This window comes from Perca flavescens, chromosome 5, assembly GCF_004354835.1.
Source record: "Perca flavescens isolate YP-PL-M2 chromosome 5, PFLA_1.0, whole genome shotgun sequence".
In the NCBI taxonomy this organism is placed as follows: Eukaryota; Metazoa; Chordata; class Actinopteri; order Perciformes; family Percidae; genus Perca; species Perca flavescens.
Window position 1 is genome coordinate 24642258 of NC_041335.1, and position 17673 is coordinate 24659930.

The window sequence follows — 17673 nt, forward strand, 5'->3', positions numbered from 1 at the left end:
CACATGGACATTTAGAGAACCTCAACAGTTTATGTGACACACACACACACACACACACACACACACACACACACACACACACACACACACACACACACACACACACACACACACACACACACACACACACACACACACACACACACACACACACACACACACACACACACACACACACACACACACACACACACACACACACGGAGTGGACACATCTGCTTGTGTTCAGTGGTTTGTTGAGGTTTGCAGGTGAACCGTGTGAAGGAAAATTATAATGACGTTACAAACATACACACTGTTTGACTGGCAGTGTTTAACCTGTCTAAAATAACGCTAACAACACATCCACTACCAATTTCTTTAACTAATCTCCTGCTTTTTCAGTACAGTGGTTTGTTTAAGGAAATATTTTTTACAAAAATAAACAGTATCTTGGTCAAAAACAGTGGCTAAGTCTACAGGTAATGCTGCTGTAGCCTTTTTGGCAGTTTCATCAATCATCATTTAGGCATGAACACCATTGCCTTACAATTTAGAAAGTGGTTACCAAGGATTCTATCTTCTTAACAACCAGCTGATTATTTGTATGAAGAAAATCACTGTACACAATGTCTGTACTCCCTCCACTGAGATCTACAAGTGGCAATATCAGAGAAATTACATCAAGGATGATTTCCTGGAGTTTCCCAATGTTTCTGAAGGCTCAGAGCAGGCAGATCAGACTCTTCCCCTCTTCAATCTCCTCCTGAACCTTATCGCTGGAGGTGGCAATCTCAGCCTGTGCGGACAAAACGGCACACAGGAAGGATCCCAAAGTTCCTCCTATCGCTGCGTAGAACGCCCAGCCGAGTGAACACAGAGCCGGCCTAAAGGGCAAGGTCTCAGGGCCACAGTAGCTGATCACCTTCTCTGAACCCCAACCGGCAGGGTACAGCATGAGGCCCACCATCAGCAACAGACCTGGAGGGAGAGCAGATAATGAGAGGAAGGGTTTAGTCACATACACATAAATATTGGGGCTAGAAGCACAAACAGATCACAGTGCAGCTGGGACCATGGTGACTCAGCTATGGTGAATAATTCGTGTATTTTCCAGCTGAGAAGCATTTGATTTGTGATGAAAGCAAAGACCCCATTTGACCGCTTCCACAATAAAGTTCTGGACCTCTTTATTGTCCCTTGTGTTTTCACAGTCCACCAGCCTTTACTAGGAGAGGCATTCAATGCCTGATATTAACATCTTTAAGAAATAAACTAGAAAATTAAATCATGTAAATTTTGAGTTCAATTTTGTAAGTTTAGTCAAATGTACATTATGTATGATTAAGATACACTACCGTGCTACGTGATGTGGGGTTTGATTTCAATTGGGGATCTTTGTTACAAGTCATCTCTCTCACTCTCTTCCAGTGTTTCCTATCTTTCTCAAAAGCTCAAATAAAATACATTCTAACTTGAGCGGAACTGATTCCTGAGAGCACAGTTTGTGTGCAAGATCTGGACACAGAACTACTTTTTCTGTGTCAGATGTGTTAAACGATATCTCACCTGCGATAGCCTGGAGCAGTCCACAGATGTTGAATATGCTCTTCTTCAGGATGCTCTGGAAGCACAGGCTGAAGATGGAGATACAGGCTACTCCTCCTAGCACTAACACCCCTGCTGCCAGAAACAACATGGCAGCCTGCCAGAAGCCACTGGCCACTTCTCCAAATGTCCCAGCGTATGGCCCGCAGCTCACCCCTACTCCCCGGGCCCCGACACGAAGGCAGCGGCTGTAGAGGCCGAGAGATGGCCGGTACTCCCCGGAGTCCACTCCCGCACTGGAGTCCGACCGGGGGAATCCCAGCAGCCAATCAGGGCTCATGAAGGCAATGAGCTCAGAAAAGGCCACTACAATACTGAGCAGTGTCCAGAGCATGGAGCGGCACGTTACAATAACATGGCACATGGTGTTAACTCTTAGAAGGTAACAACCAATACAAATAAAAAATAAAATAAAAATTTGAAGCCCTTTAAAAGGGAAAGAGCACTGATACTGGAGAGTTTAAATTCCTTTCCTTACAAAGAGAAAGGTCCAGTAGATTCCCTGTTATGATCTTATCCTCTCTGAGCAGATGTTTTCCCTTCTCTCACAATACTTTCTTCTTTGCTTTTCCCTCTTCTTCTTCTCTGGTCATCCAGTCAACAGCTACAACGCACCGAAGCAGCTTCCCTCAGCCATGATACCGTCTGAAAAGCACACCTACAAACACAGAGACACAAGAAGGTCAGAGACACACAGAATCTGTATACATATGACGTGGAAGTAACGGACACTCTGTACAAGGGGGAAAGGGGGAGAAAAGAGGGACTCAGTGTAAGAAGGATGAACGGCGACCGGTTTCTCATCCACTATGAATCATCAAGCTCCCTTGTGTTTGCCCCACAGGATGTCTAATGTGTACCATTGTCATCAAATAGACGCAAGATCTTCCCACAGAGTGCTACTTCACATTCACTAAAAGACAGCTGTGAGTGTAGCATGAGCAACACATCCAGATGTCTGTTGGAACAGTCAAGATGAATCACACACACAAAACTTCAGGTTTATATCGTCGTCATTTTACTCACAATAACTGGGCCTTTGTGTGATTGATTTTATCTGCAAAATCACAGAAGCCTTGTGTGTTTTGCCACAGAGCAGCTGTCAACACAGATCAGCGCAGAGCTCTGTTGCAGCATGCCGCATTCTTACAGTAACACAGTGTAACATGCCAGATCCTCACTGCTGTCAAGAACACACATGACATCAACTGGAACTCCATCATTCAGTTCACTATTCAAATTACAGACTGAATAAAAATTTAATTTCTTTGTTCTTTAGTCAACAGAAATCAAATCCTGATTACAAATAACTTGTAACTTGTAACAGATGACATTTTTAGAGCTCTCAGTCCTGCGTGTGTGTGTGTGTGTGTGTGTGTGTGTGTGTGTGTGTGTGTGTGTCAGTGTTCAAGTGTGTGTGTGTATAAGGAGTGTGTATAGGTCCCAATCAAAGTGATTGTGATACTGTTGCTATGTTATGATTAAGTTGCCGTGAACACACTGGCCTCGGCACAGTCGTGGTCTCATGGGAGCAAGGAGGTTTTCTCAGAAGCCCTCTGATGTCATCATCCAGCATTATGATACACACAGGAAAATATGTGGGATCTAGTTTAAACACAGCATAATCGACTCTGCTGTCTTGGTGGATCTCACTGGTATGGTCAGTGATCCCCCAGAAAAGGTTGTGAGAAGTTCAATGGGTTTATTCACACAAATTAAAAAAATATTTTAACTTTTCTCGCCCTAATTCTTACTGAATGTGTCATTTGTCGGTGATGAAAAGTTCAGCACAAAAACATTCATTAAGAGTTACTAGTCAGTCGGATGCCCTGAGGAGAATAAGGATGGTTAAGGTTATACATAACCTCCCCGCCAGCTTCCATTCGGGGTGGTTAATCATCCCACTACATCTTTAGGGAATGAACAAACGATCTGAGTCAGCGCAAGGCAAAAACACTTCAGCCACAAAAGAGCATTATCTCACGCGGCTAAAAAGGCTGACTGATTCATCTGAGGTCGGGGTCAAGTAGAAACCAACTGAACTGGGTCACAATAACAAAGTCACAGGCATGACATGAACATCTGAAGAGCACAGGTAAGAGATTTGAAACACTTAAGATGCGGGTGTAATTCAGTTAGGCAGGATTCGGTCATGTCTGACGTTCATGGTTTTGTTTGTAGTTGTGTTGTGTAGTTCGGCAGTAGGTGCTCAGGTTTGCTTGGTCTTGAGCTTGAAAGTGATGCCTATCTGTAACATTCCCAGTCAAGTTCATCTCATTCCATCTACTTAGTTTGAGCAGAATTTCAGGGGCATGTATCGATGATCTGTCAACATATCTTCTTTCAATCTAAACCGTCACACAGGTTTCTGCAGAAAATAAGAAAAAAAAATGTCTAAGGGAAACATGCTTGCATTTATTCTACTTCCAGAGAATTACATATAATCAGGTACAGTATTTTAAGTGTGTTTATGTATTTCAGAATGGTTTGGGGTGTGCCCCATTCTATCACAGTCCTTGAGTTTATTCCAGGCCTCCTGACACAAAACCATGGCTCTCCTTATTGTGATCACAGTTTCCATTCTGCATTCGTTAACAATGGTTTCACACAACAGCACTCACTTAGCCTGACTCACCATACCGACACAGTGTTTGAGTGCTATTTATTGCAACCATGACAATAAAGAAATGTAGTTTTTTTTCAGTGTGTGCACCCTGAATAAACATATGTGTGTAAAGGTATGTGTGTACAGTAAATGTGCATGTTTGTTTGAATGAGTTTATTATTTTCAGCCATCCAGGCTACAGTTTTTGTTTCTCTGTGGAGCCCTCTGTTTACAGCTGATTATAGTCCATCCAGGCCAGGCATGGTGTTGTCTGTTGAGACTACAAAGCCCTCAAATTAGCAGCTCTGCCTCTTTAAACTACAGGGATGGAGCCTAAACATGCCTTGTCGAGGCAGTCAGCAGGCACCTTGTGTGATCTCCCCCAGTTCTTACAGGAAATCTCTTCATTCATACCTCACCATGGTTCTCTGTAGTCTCACTAAGGACTACACTCAAAGAGAGGTGAAAACTTGAAGGGACTTTTTATAGTGGGGTAAAGAGCACATCATTTTGAGGAAGTAAGTCATGTACATATATATGTACATTTACATTAATGATTCTAACACCCACAATGACCCCTTTAAATATCTTTATTTGATACTAAAATGATTATCAGTACTGTTCAAATGCTACCTATTGGCTGATAATTAAAAACACCTAATATGTCTTTAGCACTAGATTATTAATGCTCCAATCATTTGCATTTGATATTGTAATCTGCACACCATGTGTTAAAGTGTGCATGCTGCAGTGTCAGTTAGCGAGCACAAAGGTCACTACATCCTGAAATTGATGAATACTTTCCACTTGTTTGCTGGTTGTTGAACAGACTTCTGGGAAAGTACTACAACAACACTTCCTTGAAGGTCAAGATGTTCTGTGTGTTTATGTGAGCGCTGAAGGAGGAGCCATTTACACTTCACGGCACATCAGACACTCACTTATAACTTATTCATAACCAGGCGATCAAGGCACTGTGGGTGAGAGGTCTCAGCCTCCCAGTTGCTTTTGATAGATATCTATCTTCAAACTGTCAGATCTTTGTTACTGCAGCTCTGCGTGTGCCTGTGGAGTCACAGTCATAGATATGCATCATCACAACCAACACTGATAGATCATGGAGTCTTATGCTTCTTTCATGAATCCTCCATGATGCTGAGTTTTACTGATGATACAGTAGATATGCTACAAGATGAAAGCAGTAATGTGATTCTGCATCTGATCTGGACCTGTTCATTCCCACACCACTGCCCTGGCCTGACAGAAACCAAGCCTGCCACACAGGATTATATGCATGTAGTAAAGGCCTGAAGCCAACTTACACAGTTTTCCAATCCTTCATTCAGCAAGCCAACATGAACAGTCTCCATGCTGCTATGAGACAAACTTTCTCTCATGGAATTTACAAAAAAATACAACCCACAGGCCAACAGCCTGTTTGGCTGTGAAAACCTGTTGGCCTGTGGGTTGAATGCTCAATAAAAAAATTCTACTAATGAAGCGTAATATCGGTTTGAGCCGAGCCCTTTCAACGTCCCAGACGAAGCAGTGGATACGAGGCATATGTGGGTCAGACAGTTGGCAGTTAATTAAAAGGAGCCCGCTGAGTAGTAAATCTAGAGTAATTGGTCTGAGATATGAGCAAAGGCTCTGGTAGCATGCCAAAGTGCTGAGGTAATGAGTGCTGGCCACTGTAGTCTGCTTTAGAGAGTGAAAGTGAATGAGGACTGAAGGCGGGTGGTTGAGAGATCTAAAGCACATCACAGTTGAACCAGACTGTTATATAAAGAGGTTAGACAGAGCGGTCAGAGTTTGCATCTATGTAGATAAATACAACAATTGTGAAAGATGATGGAAACACTTTTGTTTCTCTATAATGGGCATGAGCTTGTCCCGGTTTAGGAAAGCGTATTTGAGCTGTTGGATCACCCACCCAGATCAGATGACCCCCCCAGTTGATCTGGGCTGGGAGGACTCCAATAGCTCATTTTTTTCTTAACACACAGATCCTGAACCAGAAACCTCAAACCAAGGCAATCTGTTCCCTAAGCTGCTGCGCCTGGTCATGCATCTGGACCAGCCAGGACCAAAACTCCGACCAAAACCACATAAGAGGCTGCTTCACCATCGTCAGGGCTACACACAGCTACTCAAAAAAGATGTGGACAGTGAGGGAATCACAGGCCGCTGATGAGGGTATAATCCCCCTCTGTATTTCCAAGAATCAGGAAAAAAAAAAAAAAAAAACAAGAGATGTGAAACTAGTATGATCCCAGTCAGAGTTGGGCAGGACCAAACATATCCCTCGTTCATAAAAGAATGCGGTTGAGCTCCAGGTGAAGTGAGGGAGAATGAAGCAATGTAACTTGAATACTGAACATACACCTCCCACATATCTAGGACATATCACACCCTAAACTCACTTTCTCAATCAATTGCTTATTTATTTTTAAGTAAGGCATCATTCTTCATCAAGTTTCTGTTCTGTTGGCGATGATGTAAGGACAGCAGGCAAGCCGTAACATAGCCGAAATAGAGACACCCATGCCCTTCAGCGATGCCCCTTAAAATTCTCATTTATATCTACTGAACAACAACAGATCAACACCCAGCTCCTCTTTGCCCCCTGCAGTGTGCAAAGGAGATTTGTGAACTTGTGAAACCCGAACCGTGACTACTATCATATTTGAAATGCCAAACCTTTAAGAAAAACCATAACTAACCAAACCTAAAATGAGAGAACTTGCACACAAAACTAATAAATTGTACATTATGGCTGCCTTTGATTGTCACACCTAAATCTGTAGCCGTAACAGCCACCTGCTTTCACAGCATGCTACAAAAAGAGGAAACAGTAAGTTATGCCAAATACATAAAGCACCAAAGCGACACAAAGATGAGTTCAGCTTCTTTGGTTTACATGAAGCTTTCTCAATCCTCCCAGACATTATGAAACAACCCGAGCTGCTCTCTTCAAGAACTCATTCTTGCTAACCATAACCATGTGAGCCACTGCTTTGGTAGCCCTCCATAAACAGTGAATCTAAAAGTTGCAAGAGGAGAAAATGTTTCCCATGGATAGGCATTTACCACAACTTGTGTATGATGACTTCAGCCAGTAAGTGATGGCGGCCATCAAAAGCATGTTTAGTGCTCCAGAGTTAGTTTAGATTTATTTTACAGACCCAGATTAAACACTGTAAAACAATTCAAGCTGTAAGAAGCCATTACATGTTGTTCCCCGACTGTATATGGAATGAAGACATGCCAGCAGTTCTAGCTTTCAAATACAACCAGGGGGCCTGAGGTTTTGATGACAATAAGAGGCCATAGAAATGTAAACAACAAGTCAACAGGGAGAAGCCCTCCAACAGTGTACTTAAACAATACAGCCCACTTTACTGACGCACAAACAAAAAACAAATACACACCCATAAACTGTGAAAAGGTGCCAGCCTTTGCTCACTCGTCCAGGTTATAATTGCATCAAAACGCATGACTTCCCCAAAGGAAAGTATCAGCCAAGCCCGTTTGTGCGCATGTTTTTGTGAGTGTATGTGCCAGAAAGCCTGAATAAAATCAGCCCACTTCATCTGGTGCCACTCAACTCAAACAAAGGCTGCACAAAGACGTGCCGACACCGGCCCCCTCACTCACTCTTCAGCTCTCAAAGACGTGCCACCGTTGGCCCAGAATGCACTCCCTCATTCTCAAAGACAGGCCGCTGTGGCCCCTAACCTATTCAATCTGTGCAACACCCCGGCCCCTCACTCCCTGCGCCAACTCTGTAGTGGCACCACAGTTTCTGACGCACAAAGCCCCTCAGTGACCCTCACATTTTACTTACACAAAGACAGGAATGACATGGCCTTACTCTACCCCTCCTCATTTCTTCTGCTCTCTGTTACAACGATGATGGATGTACCACAAACTTTGTTCTTGTTCTTAAGAACTCCAGACTGTCCCTTTTACAGTGATGTTTGGACCACATAGGTGTTTTTGGCATGTCTATTTATAACCAATAGTTGCTTATACTTCATATTACTTCTTATTATAACAGTTTTTAGACTGGTTTAGATATCGACCTTCCAGGTTTCCATTAATAATCCTACAATATGAAAACTTTGTGATATAGGTAATCCATCACAACAAACATTTTGTCAATGCTATGCTATGCAGAAGAGGCAGAGTTACCCATTTCTCTAGTGTCTGGTATAAACCTCAATAAATCAATTCGACATATAGCCACAAGAAGCACAGCTTGTTTTTTCATTACTGAAAGATATCTCCTTTTGCTACCATCACATTACTCCATCCAGTGACACGTAAAAAGTTTGCACTTTTCGGCTGAGGGTTGTCAAAACCCATTCTAGGAAAAGAAGGCAGGTTAGGGCAATCACACTAAATAAACATAAAATAAATCCTGGAATTTGTTGGACATTAAAAAGCTGATTTGTAACAGTGTAAACTTTTTGAGTGCTTTCTGAAAGAAGTAGTGATTCCCTCCTACCATCATTTCACTATAGTTTGTCCTTAAACTCAGCTAGAATAAACACTGAACGTTTTCCTTGTTTTGTTTAGTTCATGATGTAGCATCACTTCCCCTTTCAGTGCAGTGTGTATCAGGCAGACAGCTCCATGGGTGGCTCTCCTCCCTGCACTTCAAGGACATGGGCTTGTGGTGAAAAGAAAAAAATTGAGAGCAAAAGGGCTGCTGCATGGACATGCATGAAATAAAAACAATTTAAAAAAAGAAGTGCTGTATAATAAGTGGTTAGTCTTCTCATGGAGGTGCCTTCTCTAATAGGCACTGTGCTGTAATGTCAAACTGCTGCCAGATGTTGCACCTGAACACAAAGTTGCAACTGTAGATATCTCACTTTCACCCAATCCACATCCCTCCAAAAAAAAGTTTAAATACCATTCAAATTATCTTCAGGTGGCCACTTCAGAGTCAGTGAAGCATGCAAACTCAAACTCCTTAATAACAGTTGGGAATAAACAGTTATGCAATTAAAAGCTTGATTCTGTGAAAATAGATTAAAGGAGCTTTTACTGACAGTTTGTGTGTGTGTGTTTAAATCAATCCAGAAACAACCGTTTCATTAATGACACTTTCAGCAACATGAGTCATATCTGCCAGCCAAAGAGGAGATGTGTGGAATCAGTGCCTAAAACAGCTACATTATGTTTTGTTGTCGCATTGTCTTCTACTCACGGGAAGTCAACGTGGAGAGATTTTGCAGGCGCAAAGGTGAAGAAGCTGTCCCTGTCCTTTGTTTTGAAACGCTGGTTCTCTTCCCTGTGCAGCCCAAACGCTCATTCACTTGAGTCTCCTTCTTCAAGACGTTATTCTCCACTCACATAAAGCCAACCCACTATCATCTGACGTCGACCTTTCTCCTCTTCCCTCCTCCCGCCCCCTTTTCCCTTCCCCCACTCCGTTTGTCAGAGAGAAAGAAGCAGAAGAAGAGTTGATGTGAAAGATGATGACGAGTTTCTGGAATCCGCAAATTCACTTCCCATAAACTCCTCTAATAAACGCGTCCAGACTGATTTATTCACGCTTTCTTTTCAGCTTTTTCTTTGTACACACGTTTTTCCTTTTTTCCCCCCCAATAGACATAGAGAATTAATGCATTTTCAGGACACACTCAGATATACTGAAATATCATTTGGAATACATATTTGATTGCATTGCAATAAACACCCTTTTCTGCTCCAAATTGAGTCAATATGTTTCCTGTGTTGTACTGACTGGTTTTAAACAGGTGTTGGTTATTGACACTTGGAATGGAGTTAGACCAGTTAGACTTAAATCACAAAAATTAGGACTTAAGACTTGGCCAGGATTTGATTTCCTAAAGACTTTGTTTGAGTCCTGAAAGCAAAAACCTTCAAATATAAAGTTGTGACCTGGTAAAATCTCAGAATAATACTGAAAAGGACTGAAAGGATCTCAGCTATGTTTTTGTCATAATGGTCAGCCTTCAGATACCTGGAAGACCTACACCTGACTCGCATTGTTTTTTACTTAGACTTTTCCTTAAAAGAATAGTTTATATTTTAGGAAATACATCCATCTGATTTCTTGCAAAAACACCCTGTAAAACCACAACATGTCTCTTTTACACTTTGGCTTTGTATGTAACGTGTTTTTTATTTAAAGGTGCTGGTAGGTGGATTTTGTTATCTTTGGACTAGTTTATATCCTTGACATTCAACTTCTGGGATTGCTCCCGTGCAGCAGGAAATTCCACCGGATGCATGTATTTTCCGTTTCCTTCCGCTTTCTTTGTGTTGGAATTTTAAATTCAGTGGATTAATGAGGACTATTATTGACTGCTTCTCAGATCGCTGCATGGTAAATTGACACAGCTAGCTAGACTATCTGTCCAATATGAATTTTCTCTCGCATGACTATTTTGCAGCGGCTCTGTGCGGAGTTTAGCGCCGCCCATGACGATTCTGGTTGGTTTAAAGAAATGCCAATAAACCAGAGCATGTTTTCCTCCATATCCCCGAATGTTATTTGGAGTAGCCTGACCTTCCTTCAGCGCGCTTTGAAGGAGGGTCTGGCAAAGCAAGACTACCTTTGGACAGAACCAAGCTAACTCCCTGTTTCCAGTCTTTACACTACGCTAAGCTTACCGGCTACTGGTTGTAGTTGTATATTTACTACATATTTGTTATTGGAATCATATAGACCAGTGGTTCCCACACTTTTTCACGTTAAGGAGCCATAAAATAGACCACGGACCCCACTTTCATCCCCCTTTTGCTTTAAGATGTTTTATTACAGAATATGTATACAACTTATAAACCTAAATATTCATACAGTCTGTCATTGTGCTACTTATGGATGGAATTATAGTAATAATAAATTATTCCACTTTTTTTTAATTCATAAAGGACAAAGCACATTAATCAACATTTCTATAAATGTGCCAGGGTTAGCCAGCCGGATAATTTTCAACTGTGGTCCTTTTGCTGGGGACCCCCTTGAACCCCCTCAAGGACCCCTGGATCCTCTGGTATAGACAGCAGTGTCTCCAGCTCTGTGTTGTTTCACCAGGCATGTAGCATTAAGTAATAAGAGAACCATCTTCCTTGTTCTCTTCATGGGAGGCTCCAGAAGAGATTTCAGATACAGTAACCTTCCCTGAGCATACTGTGTGTCCTTCTATAGAAAAGAAACTGTCTGTTCCTTCCTTTCTTCTCACACAGGAAGCTGAGCTAGAGACATGAACCACACTTATTACAGTGTGGTCTGTGGAACTGCGACAGCTAAGGGACTGACTGTCCCACTTTGAGAATATCAACTTTTTAGGGAGGGCAAATAGACTGAAAACACTGGGAAACAGTGAATGACACTAGGCTACTGCAGGTTTTGAAGGATTTGTGTGGCTTGTAAGCAATGTTAAATGGAGAAGGCGAAAAATTGCTTTGGTAGATTATTTCTCTGTGGTAACAATGCTTTTTGGCAATAAATCTTATACCGTTGGAAAGCCTGTTTAGTTCCCTTTCAAATGGTGCCCCATTTGTAAGGAACATGCATTTGTGGGATGAGCAGCAGCACTGAGTATGTGGGTTGCGCCCATGAAAAATTTGCCAATGCCAAACAGCTTATTCTGCCATTGACTTGTTGACATATTGGCAATTTAATGTATTCATTTCACAAACAAGAGCCTCAGTAGCGTGTGGAAGAACCATACACAGCTAGCCTGGATGCCAGCCGAACTTAGCCCCGCCAGCCTGGCACCTCCTCCTCATGCTGGTCACCAGCCTGGTCACACACTGCTGTGGGATGGCATCCCATTCTTCAACCAGCATTTGTTGCAAGTCAGCCAACGTGGTTATGTTGGTTACTCTGGCACAAACAGCACGCTCAAGCTGATCCCCCAAGTGTTCAATGGGGTTGAGGTCAGGACTGCTGGCAGGCCATTCCCTCCTCTCCACTCCCACATTCTGGAGGTAGCCTCTGATAAACCCCGCCCTGTGGGGGCAAGCATTGTCATCTTGGAAGATAGAGTTCGGTCCCAGAGTGTGGAGATATGGGATTGCCACTGGTTGCAGAATCTCTCATCTCTAAAGTGTCAATAGCAACAGCAGAATATCCTGTTTGGCAATGGCAGAGAAGATTTGGCATATTTTTATGGGCGCAACCCACATTCTCAACGCTGCTGCTCATCCTACAAATACATGTTCCTTACAAATCGGGCACCATTTGAAAGGGAACTAAACAGGCTTTCCAACGGTGTAAGATTTATTGCCAAAAAGCATTGTTACCACAGAGAAATAATCTACCACACAAATTTCCTTACTTTTTGTGCTAAGTTTAGATGCTGTTTAGAGTCACTTGAGTCTCAACATAGAAAGTAACAGAGGTATCCTTTACAGACAGGTTTGGAAATAACATGTTCATGCTTTCATTATATGCAGGATGGAAACAATCGTCTTTTCTCAGGTCTCTGCGTTGGCTTCTGGTGTGTTTTCAAATAATGTTTAAACTATTCCTGTTTTGTCTATAAGTCTGGATTAATTTATTTAGCAGTTCTAAGAGTAAAAAGAAAACATGAAGAAGCAGTGATGATATTTTTTATCCAAAAGATCAAATTTCAACTTCACTGTGACATCATGATGTTTTGTAGTCGTTTTTTTCTGGCCATTATTCAACGCCATAACTCAGGAATAGAATGGGAGACATTTGGTCGGTTACTGAATTGGTGACCCTAATCTTGGATGCCCCCGTTGGTGATTGTATAGATCTTCTGTGCTGCCGGGTTGAAGATGTGTGTAAAGCATCCATTTTTCGCCAAAAAATACACTTAATACCTTTTATGAAATTGCTTCAAAGTCCTCACTACATATATTATATGAGTCTGGACAGACATGAGTGTAAACTGCAACTTCACTGGTTGGCAAAGGCATACAACTGCAAGGAAGTAACTCTAGTTAAACACTAAAATCACTTCAGTCAGCTCGTTATGTGATCATTTGGACGTCTTCTTCCTTCTCATTCAATTAAACACATGTAATGTACGATTGGTGAAACTCATCCATTGCAGCTGTTGTTTAGACTATCAGAAATGATGGTAAGCACAGATCCCAAAAGGTGTCAAAATTCATAAGGGTCTACTTGTCATCATGAGGTTTTTAGGCTCTCCCCTAATATTTTGCAGTGTTTGTGACTGTGTAACTCAAGCATTGTGGTTTTCACCACATTGGTGTTTACGGCATTATCGCTGCATGCTGTTTTTGTTATTTTGTACAAGCCATATACAAAACCCTAAAACACACACATGCACACACATGCAAGCACACACACACACACACACACACACACACACACACACACACACACACACACACACACACACACACACACACACACAGCAACTCCTCTTCCCAGCCTGTTAACACCAGCTCTCATTTCCTCTCTGGGATGCTGCAGTGGGAGTTTGTTGAGTGCAGCTCTTCACGCCGCCCTCCTGACATTCTTCACAGCCTCAAACTTCATACCCTACAGTTTGTCTCCTCGCTCACACGGTGCTTTGCTTCTCCACCGCAGCCAAGCCTCTGTGTCATTTGGTTGGCCCTGCCTTCAGGACTTCCTCTTTCCACACCAGATCTGTCTGTGTGTCGTCCTGGTGAGAACACTGTGGGAGGCAGAAAAGTCTGTAAATAGACAAGTGTGGTCACCGCAGCACTCCGGTCTCAGGGGCAGGAAGATGTTCTTAGCTGCAGGGCAACTCCATGAGAAATGCAGACACTGGGAGAGATGATTGGGTTTGATGGTTAGTGGCTGTGGGATTATGCCATGATGCCATTCCTGGTGCATGTGTGTACAGATACAGTATGTGTGCTGGTATAATTGTGTTACTGTAATTGCAGTAGGGCTTTAAATATATAGCTGTACTGATTCTAAAACTACCAATAGATAAATCATGTCATAATTTTAAGATGTAAGTGGTGCTGTTTCATATAAATTCAAAGAAAAGGTTTATGAATTTTCAGAACATAATTAAAAAAAAAAAACATAGATACTTATAAATGATTGTGTCCCACATACAAACTTTAGCAGATGCTGGCGTAAACAAACATCAACAAAAAAATGATGTTTAATGTGATAGGAAAAATAATAAAAATGTTTAAAAATGTTCAGTGTTGGTAGTTTTAACTTTTTTACCTCTTTGCACATCAACTAATTATTCAAACAAACATCAACAGTTCCCAACCTGGGGTAAATCTGACGGGTCACATGATGTTTAATGTGATAGGAAAATAATAAAAATGTTTGTTTGGGATTTTTTTCCCAGCAGATTACAGTTTGATGCTGGAAATGAATCTTAAATATTAAAAATTACAAAAGACACAAATGCAGACTTAAAGGAACGTTATGACATAAAGGTGACACAAGACAGTTAATTAGGAGTTAAAATGCCTTTGTAGGAAAAAAACAAAACCCAGCAGGCAAGGACATACCATTTAGAAAAAAAGAACAAACAGACCCTGCTGGGACAAGGCAGGGACACACATAAGACACAAATAAAGTATGACATAAAAATAAAGACTTTATAAGACAAAAAATGCAGAACAAACAGACCCTGCTGGGACTTCTCTGCTTTGTGAGAAATTTTCACCATGATGGACATTTTCACCATGATGGATACTTAAGTTAAGTATTTAATTTAATCTAATAAACAAAAACAGCGGGGTTATTCAATCTGTGTCTGACTCATAAGTGTGCTTGCAAATACCTAAAGAGATGATCTTATATGGTGATTTTGAAAACTACTTGTGGCTCACCACGTGCTTTAAAAACATTTTGTCTCTTTGCTTATCCAAATTGTATCCATCTGACAAACCCTCTTCTACTAATCTCAACATGTTAGTCAACCTGCAGACACAAGGAATGATCTAGAGCGCAGCAGCATCTCTTGACTCATTCTTAAAATCACATTAACGATTCAAACCTAACTCTAACTAGCATCAACAGTGTTACACTGCTGCTTGTTTTGCCAAAATAGACAAAACTCTTGGATGCATTTGACTTCATGACTCGGGTTTGGACAACACATCTGTGGTTGCTAACAAACAAAAGAGAAACAACACACACCAGCTAAGTCAGTATGATATTTAAAGAGTGTCATTCCTAAAGAATGCTTTTCATAATCATAGAGCTGTGATGAAAACGTACACACGAATGTATAGAGAGCATTGTTTTGTGATCTAGCCAAAAGTCCAGGATTTTGTGATATATTATCTTGCACTGATTGGAGTAGCTGTTCAGTTCACTGTGAAGTTATGTTGTGAAACATTACTGTGAGATTAGAAGGAGCAGTTCAAAGATAAGTTACTGTAAACCTTCTACAGAGTACTACATGTCTTCTCACCAAGAGGTAATGAAAAGAAGAAGGTAATGAAAAGCTGTGCTGCTGCTTTATTACAGTGAACTACAAGTCAATCAAACCATCCCTCTCTTAACTTTATGTGTCACACTGTACTGTATGTTAACTTGTGTAACCTACTGTAGCTGTAGCCAACAAATTAATCTGTGTGTTCTGCACAATTCCTGATGTGCTGAAAACATTCAACATTGAATCAACAATTTACATTTTAATGTGGAGAATCAACATTTTTAATATATTTTGTGCACAAATGTAGGCACCTAAGAGGCCAAGCCAACTTCAACTTAATTTTGTGCAATTGGAAACAACGGTGGTCCCAGATTGACCTTCGCAGCTTTGTAGTGCCCAAACTCTTCTCTGCATTGAACCCTCCATTTGGTAACGCTGTTCTTCTGAAACATGTTCTCTCGTTTGGTGTTTTGTTGATGGGGGTGGAGAGCACACGCCTCAACACCTCACCTCAGTTTTAACTGGATTGAGATCTGGTGACAGCAAAGGCCTTAACATATCATTCATATCTTTGTAATACTGACCAAACCATTCAGTGACCTCTTGGTTCCTGTATGCAAGCATCTGGTTTATGTTTATCTGCACATAAGAGAGAAATGCCACTGCATTTACTAAAGAAAGTGCATTATTGTGCCCTCTTGTGTCTGAAAGTAGTATTACATTGGATCATGTTAACTACCTTCTTTTTATTTAAATTTAAAACAGTTTTAAAACCTAAGAAGAAGTAGGTCATGTTGAGTGGATTGCACCCAAATGCTATTTCTTACCACCAGTGCCTTAATGAAACATAAGAGAGATAAGAAACAAAGACTACGGCGAGTTTATTTGGAGTGCTCTCCCACTCTTTGTCTCACTCACTCACTCACTCACTCACTCACTCACTCAGTGTCTCTCTGTCTTTCTGTGGCCTACAAATCCACAAAGAATGGACAGTTTCAGCAAAATGTCTTCTTCAGCTTGAGCTGTGATTGGACAAGAGGAAGGGGTGGAGGTAAACAGGGGGCTGCAGTGGCAGGGAGTCCCTCCAAAACAGGGAGAGGAGAGAGTGAAGCAACACACAAAACAGAACATGTGTAAAGGTTATACAGGAAGAAAAGAAGTGGGTTAGTGCTGGCTTTATATGCTCTGATACACATCATTTTAATTTTCTGGTTCAGGGTTCACTGCATTGAGCACATGGGGAACTGTCACAAACTGTACACACACAAAACTCATGAACGTGCAATGACATAATTGCAGACTTGGGTATGCTCATCAATAATCAACATACAGCAACATTACAATAACTTGCAATGCAGTATTCAATGTGAAACATAATCCCATTTCAAGAATAACAATTTGGGGTGCTACAACAACTTTTCTCTGTTCTACTTCAGTTGCCACCTGACCAAAGGAGCATGTGATAAGTCAAACACTTTATCAGTTCATTAGGAGTTAATAGTTAATCCCAACTTTATCAGTGTCAGCCTAGGTCATTCACCTAACAAATGTGTCCCCCCCACAGAAAGAACCAGGCTTGCAAACTTGCAATTTTGTGCACCCTTCTCCTCCGCTCACATGCCTCAAATCTGGTCTTTTTCCCGGCCAGCCTCTCTCCCAAACCTCACCCCTTCACACATCCTGGCCCACTGTAAAGAGTTCCTCCCCCTCCAAATCAGACTTCAGCTTCAGCCTGCGAGAACTAGTTGTGGCTGCAAAGAGAAATTGTCTCTCAGTACAGCTGCTGGTCAACTCCTGATACTCTAACTGGAATAGCTGGAATAACTCAGAAGAAATGGGTTATGGTCGATATAAACCATGTACCGTACATAGAATTCATAGAACTGAATCTATGTTGCAACCTCACATGGTCGCACATGTAATAACTCTATGTGGAAAGACAAAAAGACACAAAGATCTAATGTTTTATGTCCAAAATAAGGTGATCACTGGAGGAAAGTAATCCCCCAAAAATGTATCATTCCAAGCTTCTTTGGGTCCCCTCACAGCCGTTAGGTTAGTCAACATGATGTAATGTGGGCAGTGTTCACTTTGGTGCATTCTGGAGCTCTTTTGACAACA

At 41.5% G+C, this 17673-nt stretch overlaps 1 protein-coding gene across 1 annotated transcript; it reads right to left on the reverse strand.

Moving 5' to 3' along the window:
- Nucleotides 1-151: 151 nt before the first annotated feature.
- Nucleotides 152-9582, reverse strand: LOC114555809 (LHFPL tetraspan subfamily member 2a protein). Its single transcript, XM_028578510.1, has 3 exons — nt 9411-9582; nt 1549-2245; nt 152-960 (listed from the first exon to the last, which is right to left on the reverse strand). Exons 2-3 carry the CDS (start codon nt 1949-1951, stop codon nt 704-706), a joined length of 660 nt encoding a protein of 219 aa, XP_028434311.1. The 5' UTR covers nt 1952-2245; nt 9411-9582; the 3' UTR covers nt 152-703.
- Nucleotides 9583-17673: the final 8091 nt, after the last annotated feature.

Coding starts and splice junctions, on each gene's coding strand:
- LOC114555809 (XM_028578510.1), bottom strand. CDS start 1,951: ATGTGCCATGTTATTGTAACGTGCCGCTCCATGCTCTGGACACTGCTC. Junction 961..1,548: donor ACTGCTCCAGGCTATCGCAG/GTGAGATATCGT, acceptor CTCTCCCTCCAG/GTCTGTTGCTGATGGTGGGC.